This window comes from Chanodichthys erythropterus, chromosome 11 (genome assembly GCF_024489055.1).
Source record: "Chanodichthys erythropterus isolate Z2021 chromosome 11, ASM2448905v1, whole genome shotgun sequence".
NCBI classification, from domain to species: Eukaryota; Metazoa; Chordata; class Actinopteri; order Cypriniformes; family Xenocyprididae; genus Chanodichthys; species Chanodichthys erythropterus.
This window is the reverse complement of record NC_090231.1, coordinates 10,629,618-10,655,080: the sequence shown is the minus strand read 5'-3', so window position 1 is coordinate 10,655,080 and position 25,463 is coordinate 10,629,618. Positions and strand designations below refer to the sequence as shown.

Here is a 25,463-nt window from a genome sequence, read left to right as displayed (position 1 = left end):
CTCAAAGTTGCAACGTAATTTGAGACTGAAAAATAAAGCAACCCTCCTTCAACGTTCTCATTTTGCTGGCAGTCCATGCTTTAGATCTCCTCCAGCTTGGACCATACATCTGCAACATTTACCCACAGATTTTGTCTTATGTGGTTTTTGACAAACTTAACGCTAAATTCTTGAAATAAAAAAGGTACAAACAGACAGTGGAAAATAAACAAGTTCATATGAACAGACATGTCCAGAGAAGAGATTTTGTTTATCCTACAAGAACACTGCGGAACTGAGAGTGACGTTTAGTGATCAAAACAGCTGCATTACTTTAAGAAAAAATATTCAAATGAAATGGCATACTGCTCTAAATATGGCTGGAAAATAGTATGTGTTTACTTGACTGTAAACATTGTGTATATGACAGGGTTTTTAAAAAAAAAAAAAAAATAGATTTACATGAAATAATATCTCAAAATTGAGCAGCAAATATCTGAAGCAGCAGACAAATAGAATTATGTAATGAACTGAATAATTTTCATATGGAACAAATTTGAATCCTGTGGTTATTGAAGATGACTATCACTCACTGGAACCTCATAGCATGTTCTTTCTCATTGTGGTTTTAAGTTATCCTCTTCTAACCAGTCATTTTATTCTTCTACAATATCATAGATTTAATTCCACATTCAGTTTAAGTGCTTTAGGGTCCACGAATTTAAACGGCATCATTTAAAATTCTAGATGTTCATGATATGGATTTCATTCCTCACCTTTGAGTGTTTTCTTTTTCTTTTTTCCTTAGAACAGTGATCAGTGCAATCATCCAGATCTAACCTTTAGAAAGTTGTTCCATTTCCACCCATATGTTTATGTCAGGACTCCACCTACACCTCTTGCAAAACTCTTTGAATGTCACCATCATCCTTCTTTATACCTGAAGAGGAAAATGTGCTTATGGGAAAGACTTGAGTGTTATTTTTATCTGGAATATCTAAGCAGTGTCAGACCTGAGTTTATTTTAGTCTCCAGCTTGACCCTGCTGTGTCAATGAATCATGCTGTGATTTTCCAATCATTATTCCCAAAAAAACTGTACCAGATTGAACAGACACATAGATGGCCATTCACTGGAACGTCTGGACGTGGTGTGAAGCACTCTCCAGAAAGGTCATTGTTCATAAACAAGCCAGAATGAAAGTCTGAATACAATCACAGACAGACATGTACACACTCTCTGGTTCTACATTCTGTCAGCCAGACCCAGAGCACAATGAGGGCTTTGTGAATTCAGACTGAAAATTAGAAAGGAAGTTAATATGGTTTAGTTTAAAGAATCAAAAAACAAAAGATGAAAGATTGAACCACTAGTATTAAAGGAATACCCCACATAAAATCTCCCTACTCCTTGACAGATGCTGTTCTGAATTAAAATTTGATTCTCCAAACCACATCTGATTCAGCTGTCCCAAACTCTCTCAGCCAAATTAAATCTACTGTTCAAGCTAGTCAGGTGTATGATCTCATATGGTGTTTCTCCTGAAGAGATGTTAATCTCCTCCAGTGCAAGTATACTTACCTTGGTCCAACCCCACAGAGTGCCTGATGTTTTGTGGGGTTTGGCTTGATTGTAGTTCTATGACAAACGTGGACCAAACATGTCCTGTCATCACTCCATCCTGGCCTCCCAGCTGAAAGTTCTAAACCCCAAATCAGCTTGTAGCAATTACCCACAAATTGAAAGCGTGCATCACCGTGACTTTGCAACGATACGCGTTGCTCCCACTGTTAGAGTACTTCTTTGGCAAGCCAGGGGTTGTTCCCGTCACAAATTTGATGCTAAACAACCACAAAAATGTGAAAGCATGAGCTCTCTTGCCATGAACATAGAGATGGCCAGAATGAAAGAGAAACTTATCTGAAAAAGAAAAACTGAATAAATCGATTATCTTAAGAGCTGTGATGCAAGAATCAGTTATGAAGTGTTTTAACACATAACTCATGTCCACTTGCACTTCAAGTCTTATTTCCAATGTTTGCCTATATTGACAGACAAATATAATCTGTAAGATTCAGCTATGCAGCAATGCTGAGAATGCGCAATGGTCAACTTCATTATAGTAATTGTTCTGTCATCTGCAGTTCACGAAAGATCCAATCTGGCCAGAGTTTGAAACCCAAATGTCATAGCCTTTCATTCCCAAATGTAGTCAAATCTGCTTGAAGCTGTTTAAATGTCCTTGGATTTTTGAGTGTATTCAGCAAGACCTTTGTCTCCTTCCATGAAAACAACAAGAATGTTGTGGAGAAGAGGGATGGCTAGCTCAGAGCAGTCTCAGTAGTGATCACGGATGTCTCAGAGTGTTCTCCACTGATGCATCTTCATGTCCTCTAAATATCTGCTCCCAGGCGTACTCACAGACATTGTGGTTGGAAATGTGGATTCCTGGGAGGGTTGGAAAAGGGGGGTAGAAAACTGAAAGGAACCCATTGTTCTGCATCAGAGCAGATAAGACAAAGAGGGTAAAGGTTGGCCCACACTAAAAGATTTTTAAAATCTTATCAGATTTTCAAAATATGAGAGACCACAAACATGACAATAAAAAAGTCAAAGATTTTGTGTGGGGTGCAGCGATGCGACCAAGACAACACTCCACACACTAACAGATTCCATTCACAAACAGCCAGATTCCCGACCGTGAACACGGGAAATCTTGCGAAATTTGGATGAAGTCGTGTTATGCTTCCGTCTTCCATCATTTGAAATCAGTGCGACCCCAACGTTATTCAGAGCAGATTTAGCATACGTTGTACTATAAGATAATATCGGCCCAATGATCTTTTAGTGTGTGGGTGCCTTTAGTGGAGTCGCATCGATATCTGGGGAGATGAATATTAAGGTAAGATGGCAGAAAAGCATATGGTCCCTTCAAAGATCACATCACACAATACCTGGCTACAGTCAATGGTCACCAAGACTGTCTGGCTCAAACTACTATGAATTGCTTTAGGGGTAAGCGTGCTCAAAATATTTGCATGAATAAAAATCGTATACAGACAACACAGTTTTTACTTCTGTTAATGTCTTCTATTGAACTCTGACCTTTTTGCTTTGCTATATGTCATGTGGTAAATATCATCATCAACATTGATCTGAATTTCAGTATTGATTAAGATATCAGATTATGGGAAAAGGAAGTGAACGCATTAGTGATCTCTAATGAGAAACCAGATAGTGATGGCATAGATAATCTTTCTTGTGATCTAGCTTGTCAAGTTATTCTGCTTTCACTTACAACATGGATCACTGTCATTAAATATTAAATATTCATTAAGCTCTAAAAACTCGGCATATTGAAATTAAGGCATTATCCTTTCATGCAGAGTATCACATCTAATAAACAACTTCCATAATGTTGTTTGGGCATACTCGGAGGATTTTAATTTAATTTAGAATTTTTGAAAATCAAAGAAAGCCATAAATGAATAAGCAGGACTCCAAAGCAAAAATGAGAACATGCATGGTGAGGATGGTTGTTTGTGTGCTAAGGCAGCTCTTTGAAGTGAATGCTGGTCAACACATCTGGCGTCTATTGAATAAAGCTGTTGTTTGTTGAATTGTCTGCAGTGTGCATGTGTGTGTCTCCATATCACTACTGTTAGTATTTGAGGACGTATGTGGTCACGTTACAGTGCATAGCATTGTTACTTCATCGTATATTTACTGTGTATAAATACACACACAAAGGTCTGAGCATCAAGACTCAACACATCAAAAAAAGTGTGAACATCAAAGAGATCAGCTTTCTTTCCTCTTCACAGAATATGACTGCAAACATCAAAGGGGTATACTGTGGTTCCTAGGTGATGTAAAACAGACTTGCATGTGGTTAGCAATTAAAATATTTAGCCATCAATTTAGAAATCATGTTTAAAACACATCCAGACTCCCTTGAGACTAAGTGGCAAAGGAAGTTATAACTGTTGTTAAGCAGGACGAGGCAAGATCATAGGAAAGAATTAGAAGTGAATGATTGATTTTCACATTATAGTTTATTACAAGGGTTTATAAAATTACCAAGTACATTTAAGAATCACTGTAACAAAAGGAAGGGAAAAACATTCATATTTGAACTAAGTGAAATGTGGATTTGTAAAAAGGAATAAAATATATGTACAGACAAACTCAACAATCAGAACATGTAGTCAAATGGCACTCAAAATAAACATACCTCGCAAGTGCTTCTGTTTATTAATATTAACTAAATGCAATGATAATAATGATAACCAAAAATTATAATTATTACAATAAGATAAAACCATATTAACATTTAAACACAGTGTACAATATAGTATAACTGAAATCCATATCATTCTAAATAGAACAGTATTTACCAACAGACTTTACTTATACTAGAACTCTATATAACAAAAATAGCACTTAAAATAAGATTTATTACAATAATAATATTAATAGCAAGAATATTAGGATATTAGACAATGCAAATATGCTTTACCCATGGCTTTCTAATATGTGAAATCTCTCTTGCACTCACAACCTTTGCTTAGAAATAGCAAAACTGTAGCTGAAGGTAGCGATCTACTCTCTGTTAGAAAACGGTACACTGAAAGCAGCAGACATTATTTTAATTCATCCATTCATTAATCATAAAAAAAGATCAGTGGCATATTTTATCAAAGAAAAGTCCTTTGCATGGCCTGTAGAGGAAGTGAAAGAAGAACCCGCGCGGGGTCGAGTCCTTTTGCCTCTCGCTCAACTGCCTTTAAAGTCCCTTCAGAGGCATCTCCAGAAAACTCTCCTGATTGGTGATTTATACTGTAGAGTGAATGACTGATGATTGTCCACTCCATTCCACCCTCATCTACTGTATGTTCAGTATAATTTCTTCATATTTTGATGTGGAGCAGCAGAGGTCAGTTGGCACTCTGCTCCATCATATAAATAAAAAGCGACTCCCAAAGCAGCATATACAACAGTTTACGACAGACTTTTTCTTTGCTTTTTTTTCATAAATGTCTTCAGATATAAATTTTGCAGCAGGAATGAGTCCTTCATTCCCTCTATAGCTTGTTTTGAGAGCCTGCACAGGTTAGTTTTCTCTCATAGTCTCTCTCTAGTTATATATCTCTCTTCATCGCCTCCTTTTCACGCTCTCTTAAAAAGAATATTATGAATTGTCTCTTATGTACAGAGCATGTATAACAAGTACTGGGTTAGTCTGAAAGCTCCTTCTGTACTGCTAACACACCTGAGTAAATTACACAGTCCTCCCATTCATTCTAGTTTACACTGCCTACTCTAACTGCTAATACCTTAGCTGAATAACAACCTGTCCACGCACGCAAACAGGCACACGCACACATTTGCACGAGAAAAACACGTAGTGTATTTACACACACTCAAACCGCACATACAGTATATACATATAAATGAACTCAGCATCCAGACACTCGCACACAAAAACAAAACTACTCATCTCAAACGATTTCAAGACTGATTCCTCCGGAGCCGTCCTGCGCTGGTTAAAGCAGAACTGGCCATACCCTGTGAAATTTACATCGGCTTATATGACCCTTCTTTTCTGAAACCTTCCTCTTGTGCTCTCCTGATGTAGCAATACGTTCAGTTAAATTTATATATTTATGATATACTTCTTTACAAATGATAGACTATACATTTTTGGCAAATGAGAGTCTTTTACAGAATTTCGGGTGACAGCTCAAAATATGAAGTCTGTTACTTCTCAGTCTGTCACACGGTGGCATCCAGCATGTCATTCGGCTTGGCCATGATCTGGTTCTGGTTGGAGTCGAGGCCGAAGAATTTTACACGGAGGCCATCGGTGGGGTGTACCACGGGGACCGAAATCAAGCGTGGGAATGTCCGCGTGGCCAGCTCGAAGCGACTACCTCCAGCGAGCTCCACGGCCAGGAGTTTGAGGAAAAGAGTGGCCAGCTGCTTGCCGAGGCAGGAGCGAACGCCACCGCCAAAGGGCAGGTAGTGGAAGCGCCCCTCGCGATCCTCACTACGCTCTGGGCTGAAGCGGTCCGGGTCGAAGGCCTCTACGTCCTTGAACACAGCTGAGGTGTCGTGGGTGTCGCGGATGCTGTACATGACACTCCAACCTTTAGGTACCTGTACACCCTGAGAGACGGACAAAAAGGAGGTTAGAAGCAGTGTTATTGTTATTGTTAAAGGTGCAGTAAGCAATTTCTGAGAAATGCTGTATTTGAAATCACCAAAACAAAAACACCCCTACCCAAAAGGATCACACCCCCCATCTTGATTCACAAAAGGCTATGCAGCACAGGCACCTCCCCCTCATGAGTGGACACGCCCCTTACTGCTGATTGGCTACAAGTATGTTTTGGTGCGCAGTCTGATTCACTTTCAACAGCATTTCTCAGAAATTGCTTATTGCACCTTTAACTAAAACTAAAGCTAAACTATTTAAAAATAATTATACAATTAAAGTGAATTCAATTAAAGATAAATAGAAATATAAAAAATAATAAAAATGACAGGGACGAAACCAAATTAAGAAAAATTAAAAAGAAAACTGACAAAATAAAAATAAGCTAATTCAAAATATTAATAAATACTAGTGCTGTCAAATAGATTCATATATTAAAGTTTGTAAATATATAAGTGTGTGTATACAGCTATGGAAAAAATTATTATAATCTTATTTTTTTCCATAGCTGTACACACACACATACATTCAAAAACTTTTTTTAGTTGCGATTAATCGTTTTGACAGCACTAATAGGAGCTTTAATTATGCTCGACCTTAGTGCAGCTTTTGATCTAATAGATCATGACATCCTTAATAAACGTTCAGAGCATGTTATGAGTCTGAGAGGGACTGTTTTAAAATGGTTTTCTTATTTGAAAGGACAATCCTTTTCAGTGAGGGTTGGGGAATTTTCTTCTTCTTCAGTTCCTACTGACTGTGGAGTACCTCAGGGCTCCATTTTGGGGCTTATATCTGTTTTTACTATTTCTGTTGCGTTTAGGCCTTATTTTTTTTAAAAACACAGTATGTCTTATCTTAATGCTGATGATATTCAGATTTATCTACCTATTAGATCTGGAGGATCAACTTCTCAGTCATCTATGAGGAGGTGAAGTGCTGGCTAAAGCAAAGTCGCCTACAGCTTAATGCGAGTAAATCTGAAGTAATCATTTTTGGGCCAAATAAGGTTGACTGTGACATAAACGATGTGTTAGGTACATGGACAACAAATGTGTAGTCCCAAATCAGCTTTTACGTTTGATCATCAGATTAAATGCGTGGTGAATAGTTGCAAAAATGAAAACCTTTCTGTTAGTTGCTGACCTTTAGATAGTGATACATGCATTTATCTCCTCCCGTTTGGACTATTGTAATGCATTTTATTTGGGAGTAAGCCAAACTCTTATTTCAAAATTGCAATTGGTCCAGAATGCAGCTGCGAGGCTCCTTACTAACACTAAGAAAAGGGAGTATATTACTCCAGTTTTGGAAAAGCTACATTGGCTTCCAGTTAAATATCGGATTCAGTACAAGGTTTTGCTGTACAGTCCTTTGGTCTACTTTGTAGTGGAAAGGGCTCGAGTAGACGAGACTTGAAACTAATACATACTATAATAGTCTATAAATAATACTAAGATAACAATGGTTGGAATGATAAAACAGATGAGCATTGACAAGATTAACAACAATACAAAATGTTAAAAGCATTGTTCACCCAAAAAAAGAGAATTCTGACATCATTTACTCACACTCATGTCATTCCAAACCTGTATCACTTTCTTCTCTGATATTTTGAAGAATGCTGTGGTCTAAACAACTCTGGACTTTCATTGTATGGACACAAACTTTTTGTTTTGTTTGGAAAGACATAAGGGTAAGTAAATGATGAAAGAATTTTTTGGGTGAAAGTAGCTGCAAATTCACAACAACTCACATCCAGCTCAAAGGTCTGCGTGGCAATGCGGTAACCTCCGGACACGGGGGCAAAGAGACGCAGGACCTCTTTGATCACGCAGTCCAGGTACTTGAGGCTAATGATGCTGTCCAAACGCAGTTCACCCTGGCACAGACAGCCGTCGTGCAGCAGGCCGCAGCTCCGCAGCTCCTCACGCAGCTTCTCCAGCACAGGAGGGTGTTTCAACAGTTGCATGATCAGAGACGTGCTGGCGCTGGCTGTTGTGGCAAAAGCAGCGAAGATCAGCTCAATTGTGGACTCCTGACGGAGAAAGAAAGAAATTGATGTAACTCAAGTAAATGTTAGATGGACACTATTTGAAGGCATTTGACACTGACACATCTATTACTGATGAACTGTAAAAAAATAAAAATAAATAAATGTTCAGGATTCTTTGATGATTAGAAAGATTTAAAAAATCTGAAATTTGAAGAGGGCTATATATATAATATTGTCTCTAGTCACTGCAGTCTGACTTTTTCTGAATTCTTAGGATGGAGCTTCTTTATTTCTTTTCTTTCCTTCTCTCTTTTTTTTTTCTTTGAGGTTTGGCAGCCATCTTACACAGGTTTCTTTTTTCTCTCTTCTCTCTCTCCCTCCTTTTTTAACTGCTTGCCAGTGAGTTGGTGTTGACAGGCCTGGGAGCCACTCCTGCCGCCACTGTCTGAGGAGACTACACATGTACCTTAGAAAAGAAAAAAGCTAAAACCTCTGAGCTGAGTGGTATAACCAGGTAGCAATAGCCTACAGGGAAGCATTTATTGACTATTATCTGTGTCATTAAATGTCTGTCATCCCGGTTTGGGCATGACACAAGAAAACTGAGCAGGAGAGAGAACTAAAGAGAGCAGTCAGTGGGTAAAGTGTGCTGTCAGAGAGTCACCGGTCTCAAAATTAAAGTGTTGACTTCCTTTTTTGCTTTAATATATAATCACAAGTTGACCTCACACTGCAAACCAAATCAGCTGGTGAAAAGAAAATGATTAGTAGAAAGAGACTGGAAGAATGACTGTGTGGTGAAATCCATGAACATTTTTATGTATATGTAACGTAGCATTAAATAGACATGATCAAAACACAGATTGTCTTGAAATGTGTCTCTGTTTGGTGATATATTATCTCTGTTTTCGTAAGACAGCATATGTCAAAGATGCTGACTAGGCGTCTACTCATTTTCGGCTCTGTTCCAGCATCTAATGCTTGCTTTCTACTGCCTTCTTATCCAGCTACCTTCTGAGAAAATAGCCCAACAGAAGTGAAACTCTCTTTAGTGACTGATTTGAAATACACTAGGGTGACCATATGTGCCATTTTCCCAGGACACGTCCTGTCCAGGATTTCTAAGTTGCATAAAATGTAGTTTTGGTTTTGTTTTCATATTTGCGGAAGGTAATGATTAAAAAATAATTTTACCAATAGCATGCATTATACATAATCGACCAATCGTGGCTTGCAAGAAGGTTGGATCTACAGAGAACGGTCAAAGCATTGCAAATACGACAACATTTTAATGCATTGCATGAAGACTGTCAATAAGAACAGTGGCTTGCACAGACCTCCGTTTAGAAATTGCGTTCAGGGGGCGTATCGATATGACCACTTTCACAATTAAAGAGGCAAGGGCTCAAGCTATTTCTGGCAATTTAGAAATCCTGGACAGGACGTGTCCTGGGAAAATGGCACATATGGTCACCCTAAAATACAACCATTGTAACAGTCACTGGCACACAACACAAATAGCGCTTAGAAAGCAAAGTGCACAAGAGGAGCTCGAATTTGATTCCAATGGAATTTGACATTAATAAGTTGATGACAGGGTGGAAAAAAAATGATGGAACAATTCATGAATAGGTTTCGGTATCATAATGCTGTACATTTATATTTCTCTCACTTCACAGTAACTGATTAAGTTTTTTGCTTTAAATATCATGATTTTTAATAAGTTTGTTGATTACTGTTTGGAAGAACATTCACAAAGGAAAGTGTGCATATGAGGCCTTAAAAGGCAGCTTACAAGATTTTGGAACAAAGCTATAGTGTATCAGTAGCTATATTTTCATCCAAAGTTGCAAATTGTGCACAAAATTAGTATATCTAAATCTAGCATAAAACATTTGTGAAAAAAAGCATCCCATGTGAACCGTCACTTCTTGGGAAATTGGCACAAAATACCTGTAATAAAAATGGAAGTTGCTGCAATCAGGAAAAGCCACTTTGGCTCTTTCTCCTTACATCATAAATTATTTACGCTTAAGAACACGGAGATAAAATCATTCATGTGAGTTTCTTGTTGCACATTGAGTGATTTATTTGGTAAATGTGTTTATGCGCACGTCTTCTTATTGGATTGCATTTAAAAATGTATCCGCTTCTACTGAGCCCATAAATTTTTAGGCACATTTTTAGAGTTTATGCGTATCTTCTTGTTTCCATCTTGCGTTTTTTTATGCAATATCCCAAAATGCACATAAAAATAGATGGATGGAAACATAGATAATGGTGCTTCGCTCACCTTCAGCTCCTGCATTGTAAGCTCTGTGTTGTTCTCCTTGGCGCTTTCCAGAAGCACATCAAGAGCATCGGTGTAATCTTTTCCCTGTGTGTGGAGTGGTTTCTCTCTGATGGCTTTTTCTATGCTTTTCTGGAGTGAGTCTCTTGCACGAATACCCTGCAAACACAAGTTCTTTAGTTTATTAGAAGTTCATTAGTACTGATCTATCGCTGTGTACCTAATACACAGAGACAATCTAATCCATTCCTCTATTTTCAAGTGATTTAGACAACACATATTGACATTTTACCTTCCTATAACCACTGAAAGGCAGGTCGATGGGAAGGCTAAAAACGTTTTCCACAAAATCCTGGAATGTGTGGAAAAGACAGCGCATCTCCTCTTCGGAGACGCGGAAACCCAGGAGCACACGTATGGCCATCTGAAAGGAGAGCCGCTGGGACTCACGGTACACGTTGATGGGCTCAGGATTGGAGCTCCACACCCGCAGGTTCTCCTGAATGACCTGCTGGATCTTGGGCAAGTAGCTCTCCAGAGCCTCATGACTGAAGACTTTAGCAAAGATCTGAGAAACACAATTGAAAATGCGGTCAGTCCGCTGTTTTGGAAAAATGTGATAGAGAACAATTTTGACATGATAAATAGTTTTGCAATCAGTTGTTGGTTTTATAAAGTCCCATTTTAGCTCAAAACTGGATTTGATCTTCATAAGAAGGATTTATTTTACCTAAGACCCTTAGAAAATGATCTAATTGGCCCAGGAGAGCAGTGGAAGGGATCGGCTTCCAAAAACATGCAGGTTTAGGAACCTGTCCAGATATGTGACACTATCCGATAAAAGACGTATTGTTCCAAAATTGTTTTTGACTCAGGCTTATGAACCTCCATTGCTGAACTACACTTCCCACAATGCAGCTGGCCTATGAATCACAAAACAGCACATCTGTGCTCTACAAGCAAGAAATGTCATGAAAATATTATCCCGAAGCCACAGTCGGGACTTAAAGGCCAAGCTTATTTGTCTAATAGAATGAAGCATGAAACTTATTAATTCTGAAGTCCTCACTATTTTTGACCTTTTCATACTCTTAACTGTTATTCACCTACCTCCACCTCTCTCTCAGAATATCTGAGAGAGTTTCCCTCTGCATCAGCAGTGAGGGTGAAAGGCGAAGGTAAGATTTTCCTGGCCACAGCAGCGCATTTCTAATGTGCCTCAGTTGTGCTGGTTTGTTTAGTGAAATAACATCCATGTTCCACGACTAACAATAGCACTTTTTATATGCCATCTCATTCCAAATACCTCGTTTCCGCCCCGCTTTTTTCCAGTAGTAAAGGGAAGGGGGCGGAGACTTGTGTGTCCTCCTCCTGTCTCTCCTCACGTCTGACTTTCTCTTGCCAAGGCCCATTTCTTCAGGTCTCCTTTCTGTGCTGTTCTTCTCAGACACACTCATTAATCTCTAACAATTAACTGGCTGTTAGTAGTTATTAAAATCCTATTTCACACCAATTTACACTTAGTTTTCAGTGCCCTTCTCCCTACATATAAAACCTCCAGTGATCTGTCCATGCTATGACATTACTAACATCTAATCCTTTTCCGGTACGTCACAGCGGTCCACATGTGTGGAGAAAGAAAAAAAAAAGTGGCTTCAAGCATGTTTGTATCACACATTTCTCTTAGCTACTACTCATACATTAATATAGAAATACTACACCATATTTATACTGCTTATTGGTTTGGGATTTTTTAAAGGTTACTATTTTCCTATTGCGATTCTTTGCGTCGTAGACAGACGTCAGTCAAGCTCCACTAATGCCAGTCCCCATTATACAGGATTTAGAACACTACTGGAAAAAAACAGCTGCCTGTCTTCATTACAAAACGTGACTTCTTGTACTGCACTTTCCACACACATACACACACGGCCTTTTAAAACTCCCCCACCCTAATAATTTCCATATGTCTTAAATTATATGAAACTGCTCAAAGCTGCTGGTTTGACCAGAATGTAAAGACCTCTTTATTCTCTCCCCCAAACCATTCACTTTCTTTACACTTCTCTCTACTTTTCCAATCTCTCTCTCTCTCACTCTCTCTTTTCTCTCTCCCCCACTGACTAAAACAAAATCTCTCATTCACAGGGAGAGTACTTTGTGTAGGCAGGTGAGCGCAGAATTAAGATCCTGTGCCCTCTACTGGCCAACCTAATAAATTCAAAGCCTTACCAAATCCACTGTTTGAAAGGTCTATGTACTTTAAGAAGTCTAATTTGGTTGTATCTAATATTATTCAGTGAACTGTTGTGCATCTTGTTAGTGACCAGCACTTGGAATAACTTACATTAGGAATTTCCTTTAACACAAACATCAAATATAACTTAAAATATATCACTAGCTACATCCAGAGCCCTTAGAGCTATTTAGAGCCAATGACTGCAGTCTTTAGTACATGTAAATGTGTAGCAGTTGTCTTCAAAGGGACATTTTACAATGCATTCTCTTCTTTTCCAAACCTCATGCCTAGAACAGGACATCCCAGAGGGATAGAACATGGCTGGCTTGTTGATGAAAGTACCCATCCAGTCAAAAACATAGACTGTACAATGCTGTACATCTCCAATGAGGTTGAAAAACATTACATTTATGACATTAGTGTGTAAAGTGGGACACTGGAACGTGGTTCATAAGGCAGTCTTTGTCCGTCTGAAGCTGGCTGACTAATTAGCAGTCATTAGGGGGTTTGCGTGAGGCCCTGGACCTGGAGGATTAACCAGACTGATTACACCCCGCTGACCCTTCAATGGAACAGGTGTGTGAGGTGAAACTCAAGCCTCCAAGTGACTGAAGAGGACCAGGGTCCACAAAAAAGCTATTTTGTCCCCGGACAATGGGTTGGATTTGAGGAGAAGCTAGTTATGCGCGTAATCCTCCATGTGGTCATTGTGAGCAGACTGTTATGCGTAACAGAGGAGCAATGCATTGTGGGTATCTGTCTCCAAATCTGGACCTATAGATGGAAGACCATTTCCATTTGACCTGATCTTGTTTCTTTCACCCCATCTCTCGTTTTTACTGTTTGTTTCGTCCTTTCACTAATTCAAAACATTTTTCATGGGCAAGACAGGGAAATGGAGCACAAAAAAACCATCAATTAGGAGATAAGGATGGTTCCCACACATAATAAAACTACATCTGAGTAGCAAACAACTGGATATGGACCTTTCTCCTTTTGCGGTGGATGTCTCCTATAGAGTTGGCCAGGCTGTTGGGACCCAGTAGAGTGCTGGTGCTTTGGGGCCAGTCCACAGTGACCAGGCTGTGCTCTCCCATCAGAACCTTACGCACATTCTCTGCCCCCGTCACCCGGATCAGCGGCCGCCCGAGCAGGTGGGTCTTGAATACGTTCCCATACTTCTGCCTCCTTGATGCATGGAAACCTGCACCCTGAAAAAGAGAAGCAGGTGTGAAAAGAAGAAAGAGTTGCCGATATTCAGAGGCTTCGAATTGTGGAGCAGACAGATTAGCAAATTGTTGACAGTTACAATTGTTTGATATTAGTGTCATATTTGCTAAATTGACAGGCTAAATTGCATTTGATGCACAAAATATAAAACGGAAATAAAAATGTGTTAATTGTTTAACTGTATGTAAAAAAAATTATAAAAAAATATAATAAATTATATATTTTTAAAATTATATATTACATTTCAAGAGTATAAATGACCTTTTAATTCATTTTAAGAAGACAATACTGTTCGGTACTGTACAATATTGTTAATATTATGATTTTAGTACGTATGAAAAATATGATGTCAACATATTTGTCACTGTGCTTTTTCTGCCAACCACAGCTGTCAGTTTTCTACCATAAACTGAAAAGCATTTTTACCTTTGTAGTTCCAATTGAATAATTAACCTTTAGCCTTGCAAAAACCTTTAAAATTGAACACAACACTATAGGCTAAGGGGTCTGAATATTACAGCTGTAATGAGGTGTTAGGGCTAATAGGTATTTAGGGTGTTAGCCCACTTTGTATTGTAAGGGCATATGGGTCCTGTACACAACATTCTTTATGCAGTTGGGTTAGCTTTAGCTAAGAAGGGACTCAGGCTTATCCTTCAGGATCAGAGCCTTCGCTGAGAGAAGTGATCTAATGAGTATATGAGCGCAGACATTAGCTCTGAGAAATTGGCATGTCTGAATGTGCTAATCAGCAAAGAATCCAGTGCATATACTGCAAACTTTCACCTTTGACCCACTGAAGTGCCTTGAAACGCGTAGCATTATTCAATGCGCTGATGCGATTTCCACTGAAACAGGAAGACAGCTCCTCCCCTTTTTAAAAACAGCCAATAGCGTTTCATTTATATCATAGCTCGGCCAGAGCCATTGAGCTCTGCAAAGCTGCATTTCGCATTTTATAACAGCCACAGTTTAATAAATTCCTATTTCAGATTTAATATGACACTGTTACTAAAGCAAAACAATGAACATGCTGAAGACGTGTAGTTTGAAAAGTGTGTATTTTATGTTAGTGCGTGGCACCCGTGTTATCTCTTCTACTCGTCAGTGTCGTTTCTAATGCAGAGTCTGTCTAATCTCCTAATCTCCTCAATATCGCTTTAAAATATAGCATTCTGTGTAGAGTCCAAATGGGTCCGAGACGTTTGTGTGGTTTGTCCCGACTCGACATATGACACGCTCTGTGCTATCCTGATTCCCGTCTCTAGGCTGGAGCAGACCATGTGTGAGCTGCGGCGGTTTGCGTGACATTAATGTGAAATGGGACTTCGTTCGCACCAAAGGAAATCATATTTACACTGCCTGAAACGTTCCCTATTCTCTATATAGTGCATTATGTGCCATTTATCATTTAAAAATTGAGTGACCGATTTCAGTCCCATCTTCAATGGGATTCTACAGATTCTAGAGAGCATTTGATTGGACAGAAAATATGACGAGAAGCTGAAGTGCAGAGTGATTTCATCAAATTCATTGATCCAAATTAGCGGAAGTGAGAGACGTTTTGAACGCTTATATCTTCTAAAAGCGAATTTTGTCATTGTTTTGGAGCACACTAGATTATAGATAGCCGTAACATATGCATACTAAAAGTAAAAAAAAAAAAAAAATTTGATTTCATGGGGACTTTAAGTGTAACAGCAACACTTTCTCAGGCTTTCTCAGGGCAGGAGACATTAACCTGAATGGGGTCACATGCCCACGCTTTAAGTGTAGCCATACCCTCGCCTGACTGAAATGGAACAACAATGTTGATGCTGTATGTGCTGTATGTAAGTGCACTGTTTTACACAATACTAAAAGTAAAACTAAATTATAGTCATTATGTACATTCAAGTTCACTTCAGCTCTTTCTCAAACATGGTAAAACTCTTAGCTTTGGAGTGAGTTGCTCCGTAATACACACAGAGTAATTGTCTCTAGCCCTCGAGACTTCTGCTGAGCACATAAAGACGGCCTGTAACCTCTCAGCCTCACACACACATACTGACCCCATGGCAGGAAGTGGCAGTAGAGCTGTTTGCTCCCCTTACCACCCTCCCCTTACCAAATTTTGTGACCAGTTTCATCAAGCACACTCCAACACTCACACTCTTATTTTCAGGGATAAATTTAGCAGCATGCAAGGCTTTTTTCCAGAAAGTAGTCTGAAAACACTTCACCTCAGCATGCTATGTGCATACTTCTGTGTGTTAATGCCTGTTCAATCCAAATGTGAAACAAATAGCCAACAAGAGTATTCAAACCAAAAACACTCAAACAAACGACATGGTACCACAGAGGAAAAAGGAATAGAGCAAATGCAGTTAGCCTCTGCTGGTAGATGCCGTTCTGCAAGCAAAAGGCATCTTTCTGCTTTCTACATCAAAAGTAGCTGTGTATATTCTGTTGTTTTTATTTTATTTTTTTACCTCTCATGACATTTACGGCTCAGGTGTTCAGAACTGAGAACCCATGAGTAAAGATGGTGGGATTCAAATAGTATATTTCCAGGAGGTTTTATAGCCTCTTCAGAATATGTGTATGATGCTCATATCACACTCACTTTCCCACCATCTCCTGGTCTCAAATATAAGGGAAAAGCCCTGTGCATACTGCTGCTTTAACTCTGAAGGCAAACACTTCCCAATATCCTTCCAGTGTACCGTCAGTCCAGTAGCCAATCTCTTTGGATAATCGCAAATAAGCGTCCCACCCCTTTTTGTGTATTCGTGGTCTGAGGCTGGGTTTCTCACCTCTATATAAACAAATAAAGAGATTAGTTCATGAATAACGTCTTGGCCTTGAACTTTTTTTATAATATATGCCGGCAAATAATAAAGAATGTAAATGTACGTGTATCCTCATTGCATTCGAATTATTTTTTCCAAACATCTAAGAACACAAAAACATCTGTCAGAAGCAATCCAAACATCTGACAGCGGATGCTTTAGTTCTCCATATTGACTTCGTTTGCTTGATCTAACCCATGCTTTTATACTCTCTTCTCACCTTTGACCTTGGCTGACTAGCTCAGCTAACACCTCCATATTGTCAGAAAACCTTAAATGATCTCTGGCTGAGATCTCTGAAGACTTAGCAAATGTCTTATGACCTGCATGGCACCTCAGCCCTTAAAATCCTATAACAAATTATCAGCTTAATTAAATAGTGAGATTATGAGATCAAACTAACAAGATATATGCACACTGAGGTTAGACAAGGTCAGACAAAAGGGGATTAAGTCTCACTTTTTCAACTGCCAAAGTTTAACCAGACCTGGCTGAACATGTGGGAGAAAATATGGCTGTAAATTCTGCAGTGGTGGACAACTTGAACCATATTTCACACTTTCACACTTCTCTTTCTCAGTTTTTACAATTTTTCCAGCAAATGACTGTTTTGGGTTTTATAGTTTTGGCGGGATTATATCATATCCAAAGCCTTTTTTGGTTCCTCATCTGGGGGAGGTGAAAGAATTCCAGATTCTAGAATCCTAAGCGACCAATCGGAACATCAGAAAAACAAGTTTTAGTAAGTAAGAAACGGTTTTAGGTTGTTTTTCTAAAACAGTATGAATGGAGTTTCCCCCAGAAAAACTCTGACCATGGCCAAACAGACACATGGCATCCCGGGACCTCGCCAGGTGTTAGACAGGGGGCACAGCCACTGCGTGAACAGTGTGAGGGGTGAGAGAAATAGTCACTGGCCAGCTCACAGCCATGCTATACTTAAAGACAGTGAGGATTTCACATATCAGGTGAGTGTGAGGGCAAGAGGTAATGCTGACATGAACAACCACATGCACACACACACACACATCCAAAAGCAATGCAGGGGAAAAGGGGGGAAAATAAATGTACTATCTTTCACCACATGGTGAGAACTGAGTGTGTGTGTGATGATGGATGATTGTGTGCGAGTATGTGTGTGCTCACCTCCCGGCAGTGGGACCAGTCGGTATGAGAGAGAGAAAGGAGCCGTTTTCAACCTGACAGACCCAGGACAAGGCCGTCTTTCACACATGCCCAACATAAGGGCACTGGCTAACTCTCTCTCTCTCTCTCTCTCTGTTGATTTCTGTGTATAAACACATTTATGCACAAGTGAACTTGTAATTTGTATTATATTATGTTTGTTTATGGTCTTTGTTCTGTCATATTTCCCCTTCAGACGATTTCTGTTTTGACGTCATGTGTAACCCGCGTGAACTTGGTGTGTTTGATAATTCTGGGAACAAGAACATCCATTTTAAACACCACATGCTGTTATCCTTACCAGGCCAGGGCCTTTTTTCCACCTCTCCAGGAGTAGTGAAACAGTGCAATGTATGGTCACACAGTACATCACCAAAAACACATATACATTTCTCACATCTACATGTGTGTATTTACACACGTAGGGGCCAACGGTTCCCTCTTAAACAAGTGTACACAGAAGGGCAGCCAGAAAGGATCCAGTCCCGACCTGTGTAGTACAAGCGGAAAGTACAAAAAGCAGATCGAAGATGGGAAAACATCATGGTTTTCTTGCTTGGAAATGATTGACAGTGAGGTGAGCATAAGCAAATGTGATTAGAATGGTTTAATGGTCACAGAAAAGTGACTCGCCGGGCTGGAAATAGCAGGACAGGTCGTGAGGCAAAATGTGGAGACAAACGCGTTGGGCTTGGCCGTGCAGATGTCATTTGGCTAGAAGGTGAGAAATGTCCTCCCTCATTTCACAAGGCCACAGAAGCTCAGACGTGCAGAGAACGAAAATAAAACAAAAAAACCCAAAAGGGTCACTGACGCACAAAATCGCCACACACCCTGGAAAAGCAATGAGGTAATAATCTGCAGCTTACTTGCACTGTCAAACACATGAATACGGTCAGTGCATACGTCTACTTCTGCACGCATGCACGGTTCCAGTCGCTTTGTTGCTCCGAGCTCGTTCTCTTAAAAACCAAGTGAAATCGGCTGTCGCTCAAATGAAAGCCTGTTTGTTTTGAGCGAAGGCAGATTGGGTTCAAGAGCTCCGTTAGAGGTTGAGGTTAGATGATCTTCAGCGATAAGACCGAAAAGCTTTCCACAGTCATTTGGACCGCGAAACACATGTCAAACGTCACTTGAAGACGATGATATGCGCAGGGATCTTGGGAGGAGAACATCTGTGTCAGAAGCTCGGGCAGCTGCATAGTTTTGTCACTTTAATCCTTGACGTATTTAAAGAAACAGACATTTCAAAACGGTTGAAAAAATCAGATGTGTTCATGTGACCCTCGACCTCACACAAAACACGCCTGTTCTATGCCTCTGGCGGTGAAAGGGTTAACTCGCCACGTTCAATAGTTTCTTTTATTTTGAAAAGAAATTTATCAGATATTTTACAAGGGGGCGCAATAAAGAGGACCGCTTTTTTCCACTGGCCCATTCCTCACAGAGTGCGCAGGACTAAAAATACAAATTTCTGTGTAAATTGGACACCAGTCGAGCCTCCCGCTACATAAATGTAGCCTTTGTGTGCCAGTGGAAATGTTATACAAATGACCCCTTTATTAAAATCACAAAAAACCCTTTTAATTATATTTATTCAGATCAGCTACGGTTGACCTAAACACGGGGGTGCTACGCGAGGGACTTGGGGGTGCAATTTCATACGCAGTTTGAATCACCCCGGCGTGTTTCTTCAACGTACGACCGCCATAAAGAAAGACGAGAAGAAAAGAAAGATAGATGGAGCAGGGGGATTTGAAAAGTGTACGGCAAGTTTTGCTTGGCACGTCGTTCTCTTTATTTCTATCACTCATTATTCTGACCCTTGTCCTCAGATCCTTCTGTATACAGTATATGCATGTGTGTGTGTCTGCATGGCTTAGTCTGGGGGCTGCTGTGTTTATTGCTTCAGAGCGGCAGGTAACTGCGCGGGGGGAGTTCTCCGTACGTTCACCCACAGTCTCAGCGTAAATAAAGATAATATGTCCATTTACTGAAATAGCCCGTTGGAATCTCTCAGGATGTGTGCATTGGCCCGTCTCCATTGGGGTATAGACGGCATTTCTGCAAAGAGAGGGCGGGGAGAGCGAGCAGAGGCAGTAGGACTTGAGGTCCCATTATTTGGCCATCAGTCACCCTTGGGTGTACCCTCCAAAGAGGGTGTGCTCGGAGACGCATGACTATGCATAAATGAAAGGAGATTTCCGGCAATGCAGTTGGAATCAGCAATCGGCATCAGAGAGAAATGATTTAGCTTAATGCCGGACGAACGGCAAAGCCCACGAGACAATTAAGCGCAAAGAACCTAAATGTGGCAAGCTGAGAGAATGGGCTCCCCTTTGACCTGGAAACACTTTGTGGAGAGAGATTATGGTTGTTCAGTGCAGTGTGAGCGCTCACCCCGGGGACCCCCTTTTCTTCTCTTTTCTATCCCCTACCTTCCTCCTCCTCCCACTACTGCTGCCAAGCCCCCTCCGCTTTCACCCCCCATCCCCTGTTCCTAAAGACAAGAGGCTGTTTGAGGGGTTGGTGGTGCGTTCCAGAGGTGAAAAAGGGGCCACACCACGCTGGTGCCAGTCATGCCCGTTTCATGCTCGCTAATCCCGACAAGCCCCGGGAGAGAGCCAGAAAGCGAGCGAGCGAGAAAGAGAGAGAGAGAGAGAGGGGATGCTGGAAGACTGTTCCTAAATCCCCCAGGTCTGTATAGGCCATGCTCTCTGGAATTCTGATCAGAGCCCCAAGCCGTGTAGTCTTTGTCCCAGGGTGTGGGTGTGTTTTTGACCCCCTGGTGGGCGGCTTTATTGCCACCCAGACTGGAGCGATTTGGGTCAAGGTGGAGACGTGGGGTAGGGGTAAGGGAGGGTTGCCCACTGGGTGAACTGTGCAAAATCAAGAAGTTATCGCTACACTTGCAAACCAATGCATAATTAATTAAGGAATACATAGTTATGATTATTATCTAAATGTTCAATCTGAACTCACCATAACTGATCATCAAAAAAGTAATGGCCCTGGCATAGTCATAGTTAAGTTTATGCTCCATTTCAGCTAAAACGTGGAGCACAGCTGAGAAGGGGACAGAGATAGAAAGTTCTGACCAGATATTTTTTGTGGTCACCTGAAAAATCTCATACACGGACAAAATTCATTTCATAATTCATAAAGGCTGACACACTGCGAGAGAACACAAACAATCAGACTCCTCTGAGTCCATAAATCTATGTCAGTTACAGATTTGACCCACTTATGGATTCAGCTGCTGCTTTGCGGAGTCTTAAGGAGACAGAGAGATATATGGACCGCAAACCGACAAAGTTAAGGTGGTGTCTTGGATGATTTGATATGCACAGATGGTGTAAAAGCAGTGCATGTTTTCAGAAGCACAATAAAGAGAGATATCAACAATTCAAACTGCACGTTTGCATGGTACTGTAGCACTCGGTCGCCTCGCAGTCCTGCATGCCTTGAGCTTTAGAAATAAGGAATGACACAATTTTGGCACAAATGGACCAGTCCAAATCCTATTGATTTTAAATATATAACTCTGAGATGCAGTCAAGGCTGTTTGTTTTTGCAGAGAGCCAGCCAACTGCACGGAAATTCTCTTCTGGATTTCCAGCAAGTTTGGAGAATCTATTCCTGACCAGAGAATTTGATCTGTACACCACTCAGACCAGGACATTCCTCCCTATTGAATCTCAGCAAATCTCCTTTTAAAGCAACCCACTCTAGAAACTGCAAGCCAATGTCCAGGAACATCCCTGTGCGCACCATGGATTTAATATAGAAAGAATTCCTAGGACATTTATTCACGATTTTTACTTTATGACATTTTTAGGGTTATAGGGTCGTGTAATAAACTTCTCAAAAACAACAAAAAAACATTTTGGCTGATTTTCATATCCGTGTGCTACCTTATATTCTAACTGCTAATACAAGCCATCTGAGCGCTCACAGACTTCCCTGACTTATTAAGGACAGTGGCACAGAGATCATCTGCGTGTACTGTATGCGCACTACGAGCTGTCTGAGTATTATGACAGAACGGCACGGCATCATTCACAGCACGCGGGGCTCTCCTAGAGTAACCGGCGCGCGTAATTACACAGAAGCTCAATGAAAGCGCGACACTACCTGCCCTCGCAATCAATCTCATCCCGCGCGCCCAGGAGAGTTTATGCGCGCTTTGACAAGCGGTGCTCAGTGGCTGTGTTCTCGCGCGTATCAGAAGCCAAGGACTACAATATTTCTGGAACGGAGCGCGCCTTTCTTGGCAGCCGCGAACAGGTTGTTCCACGTGGATTGAAAACTGGCTGTATGAAACAAAAACTGACGGCTATCTAAAACAGACAGCTTATTAACACCATGGAAATATGGCACGGATGAAATTGCACACTTGGGAATAACTAACCTGCAGGCTGTTCTCTTTTTAACGCGCAATAGTAAGCACGAGCACACACGTGCGAAAAGCATTAGTGGACGTTATCCTACTCTTTATGCGTCTTTAACAATCCAGTTACCTACAGGGAGACTATATGCACTGGTGAACGCAGGAACCCGCGGTGCTTGGCGCGCATCGGAGCGGTGTGCGCGCCACAGCAAGGCGACTGGAAACTTGGAAAGACACAAGGAGATGGAGCTCTTACCTGAAAGAACCAGTGGCATGTTTCTCCAATGATGGGGAACCCCATGGAGCCCTTGGGCATGGGCAGCTTGCAGCTCTTGTCCCGTGTTGCGGTCCATCTCAGCTGCCAGAGCTGCTGGGACACGGCCAGAAGAAGTGCCATGGACACTAAACACGCAGCCAGCGTCGCCAGCGCCGAGACCAGGTCAAAACTCTCGAAGAGCATGGCTGTGAACGTCCGGGCACTGTTTTCAAATATCTCTTTGGAGTGATGAGCACTACAGTGGTTAAGCCTTCTCAGGAGTATATGAGTGACTTGCTGTGTAAGAAATGATTTGCTGCTACAATTATTCTGAAAAGCAAAAAAAATAGCTGAGCAGATTCTCTCAACGCAACAAAGTTCTGGAATGAAATAAATTGAAGTGTTTAATTAACAGAATGCAGGATGTTACAAATCGATCTTAAATGTTTGTATATCATTTTAGATTCTGCAAATCGCTGTCCAATATTTAAAATTTTGAAATGTAAATTTGGAGTGAACTTGTCAAACTTGAGTTGGAAGTTTTGTTTTTAAATTCCAAACTCTTTTAGTTAGTCTACTTTTTGAAATAATAATGATAATGATAATAATAATAATAATAATAATAATAAATTGGTTTTAGCTATTATTTTTAAAATATCTTACAGGAAAACTCCACATAATCTCTTTAAATGCACTCAATTTCAAGTAATGGTCATAAGGAAGACGCAGAAATAAATGAAAGAAATAATCCTTCCGAAGTTTGATGCCTATGAGCAGTAAAATCTTCAGATGACTGTAGTGCGTCTCGCTAGCCCTTTTTCTGATGCGGTTTCACTCTCTACCTCTCTCTTGCGCTCTAGCTCTCTCTCTACACATACAGTTTCTCAATGTGAGTTCGAGTCGCACAGCGAGCTTCCAATGTGTGTTTATATAGCGGAGGCAGTGAGGCGGCATTCGGCCAGGGTGCAAGCGGCTCCCCCCTTACCCCACCCCACCGAACTGAGGCGGGGTGAAAAGTGAACGGGCCGGGCGCTGGAGCGTGCGGGACCTGGAAGAGAGCCCAAAGAGAGAGAGAGAGAGAGAGAGAGAGAGAGAGAGAGAGAGAGAGAGAGAGACTTGCAATACTTCACATCTCATACGATCGAGAACTTATCACCTGCCACTCGTGGAATATGCTTATGGTTATATCATATGCGCTTAATGGTGTGGTCACACCTTGATTACGCAGCATGGATTTAAACTCTTGGTTCAACAAAAAAAAAAAAAAAAGTTTTTTAATAGTTTTTTAGTTTTTTAAAAAAAAGTTACCTGATCTTATACGGATTCAGTAGGCTACCACACCATAATAGACATGTTGTTTCAATATCAGATTTTATGATTTCTAACATGCTTGACTGTTCACATGCGCATCTGTTCCGCAAAGCAGTAGATTCATCCATTGACTCTATCTATCTATCTATCTATCTATCTATCTATCTATCTATCTATCTATCTATCTATCTATCTATCTATCTATCTATCTATCTATCTATCTATCTATCTATCTATCTATCTATCCATGTGTTGAACATACACTGCCAGAGCACCGATAAGTGACCGATTTGTGCTGGTGTCATCTATGCAGGGACGTGGTTTCAATTACAGTAACCTTATGATCACAATCACTCAAGGACAGTTATGTAATGATTCTCAGCATATGAGACGACCACTGCAGAGCAGAACTCCAGCTGTTTCGCTCACCCTCTTTTCGTCTGCTTCCCAAGGCGCACAGTTGATGCGCAGGATGAGGCAGACGGCGGGGCAGGCAGAGACGAAGGGATGCTCGTCTTATAGGCTGTTCTGTTCACTTGTATGAAACCTAACAATTCTCATACTACTCAAAAGATCTCATTTAAATAATAGTGAGTCGAACTTTCGTTTAAAATATGAATGCGAAAAGTTCAAGAGCGCGTGTCCGTCCATAAGTTAAAACCATTCATTCATTTCTTGAGTCTATATTTGAAACAGTGCGACCTCTTCGTGTTTACGCATTCTCTTCCTTTTACCAATCTTTTTTAAGCCAAAGTAAACATGTCCCGAGGTTTCACTGTGAAATGCATGGGATTTCTGTCTTTTTATGATATTTTTCTAAGGCATTCTTTCGCGCACGCCGTCTGCTGCTGTCAACCTGGATGCGTCTCTTAACTACACACTGCCGCCTAGCGGAGACAGAGGGAACTTATCAATCTCTGATTCCAGCGCATGCTTTCATACATCTAGCACAGTGGTTCTCAAACCTGTCCTGGAGTGCCACCAGCCCTGCACATATTGCATGTTTCCCTATATCTGACACACCCATTTCAGGTTTTGCTGTCTCTACTAATGAGCTCATGAGTTGAATAAGGTGTGATAGATGAGGGAGACATACAAAATGTGCAGCGCTGGTGGTACTCTAGGACAGGTTTGAGATTCACTGATAGAATCTAGCATGTAAGTATTAATTACCATGTTTTCAAAGTGGTATTAAAAAAATAAGATGGAAATATTCCCTTTTGAATATCAAATTAAATGAACCAATACAGCACAGTGAAGAAAAGGAAAAACGCTTTTTCGCTCATGCTTAAGCAATTTACTCTGAGGTGTAGGCCTATAGTTGTTCTGAAGAAAATAATTTGTATCTATATCTAGTAATCTAGTTAATAATGTGTGTGTTGCTGTTTCCCCTGGGAAATATGTGCTAAATGGGCACAGACTTACAGCTTAGAGAGTAAGCAAGTTCACATCTTGATGAACTCTTGTTTGATGTGAGAGAATTAGCAGTGACGCAAGGTCCTGAGGGGCCTGGAATTACAAGATTTATTCCAGAAGCCT

General features: G+C 40.6%; 1 protein-coding gene across 1 annotated transcript; it reads right to left on the bottom strand.

The window, feature by feature from the left end:
• Positions 1 to 4,033: 4,033 nt before the first annotated feature.
• On the bottom strand, positions 4,034 to 23,501 carry cyp26b1 (cytochrome P450, family 26, subfamily b, polypeptide 1). Its single transcript, XM_067401601.1, has 6 exons — positions 22,614 to 23,501; positions 13,708 to 13,932; positions 10,775 to 11,050; positions 10,486 to 10,641; positions 7,953 to 8,234; positions 4,034 to 6,147 (listed from the first exon to the last, which is right to left on the bottom strand). Exons 1-6 carry the CDS (start codon positions 22,815 to 22,817, stop codon positions 5,755 to 5,757), a joined length of 1,536 nt encoding a protein of 511 aa, XP_067257702.1. The 5' UTR covers positions 22,818 to 23,501; the 3' UTR covers positions 4,034 to 5,754.
• Positions 23,502 to 25,463: the final 1,962 nt, after the last annotated feature.

Bases quoted from the DNA above. Each gene is read 5' to 3' on its own strand.
- cyp26b1 (XM_067401601.1), bottom strand. From the start codon at position 22,817: ATGCTCTTCGAGAGTTTTGACCTGGTCTCGGCGCTGGCGACGCTGGCT. The intron at 11,051-13,707 runs GTCCATATCCAG...TGTGTTTCTCAG, and splicing joins TCCACCGCAAAAGGAGAAAG to ATCTTTGCTAAAGTCTTCAG. The intron at 6,148-7,952 runs GTGAGTTGTTGT...TCCGTCTCTCAG, and splicing joins CGCAGACCTTTGAGCTGGAT to GGTGTACAGGTACCTAAAGG.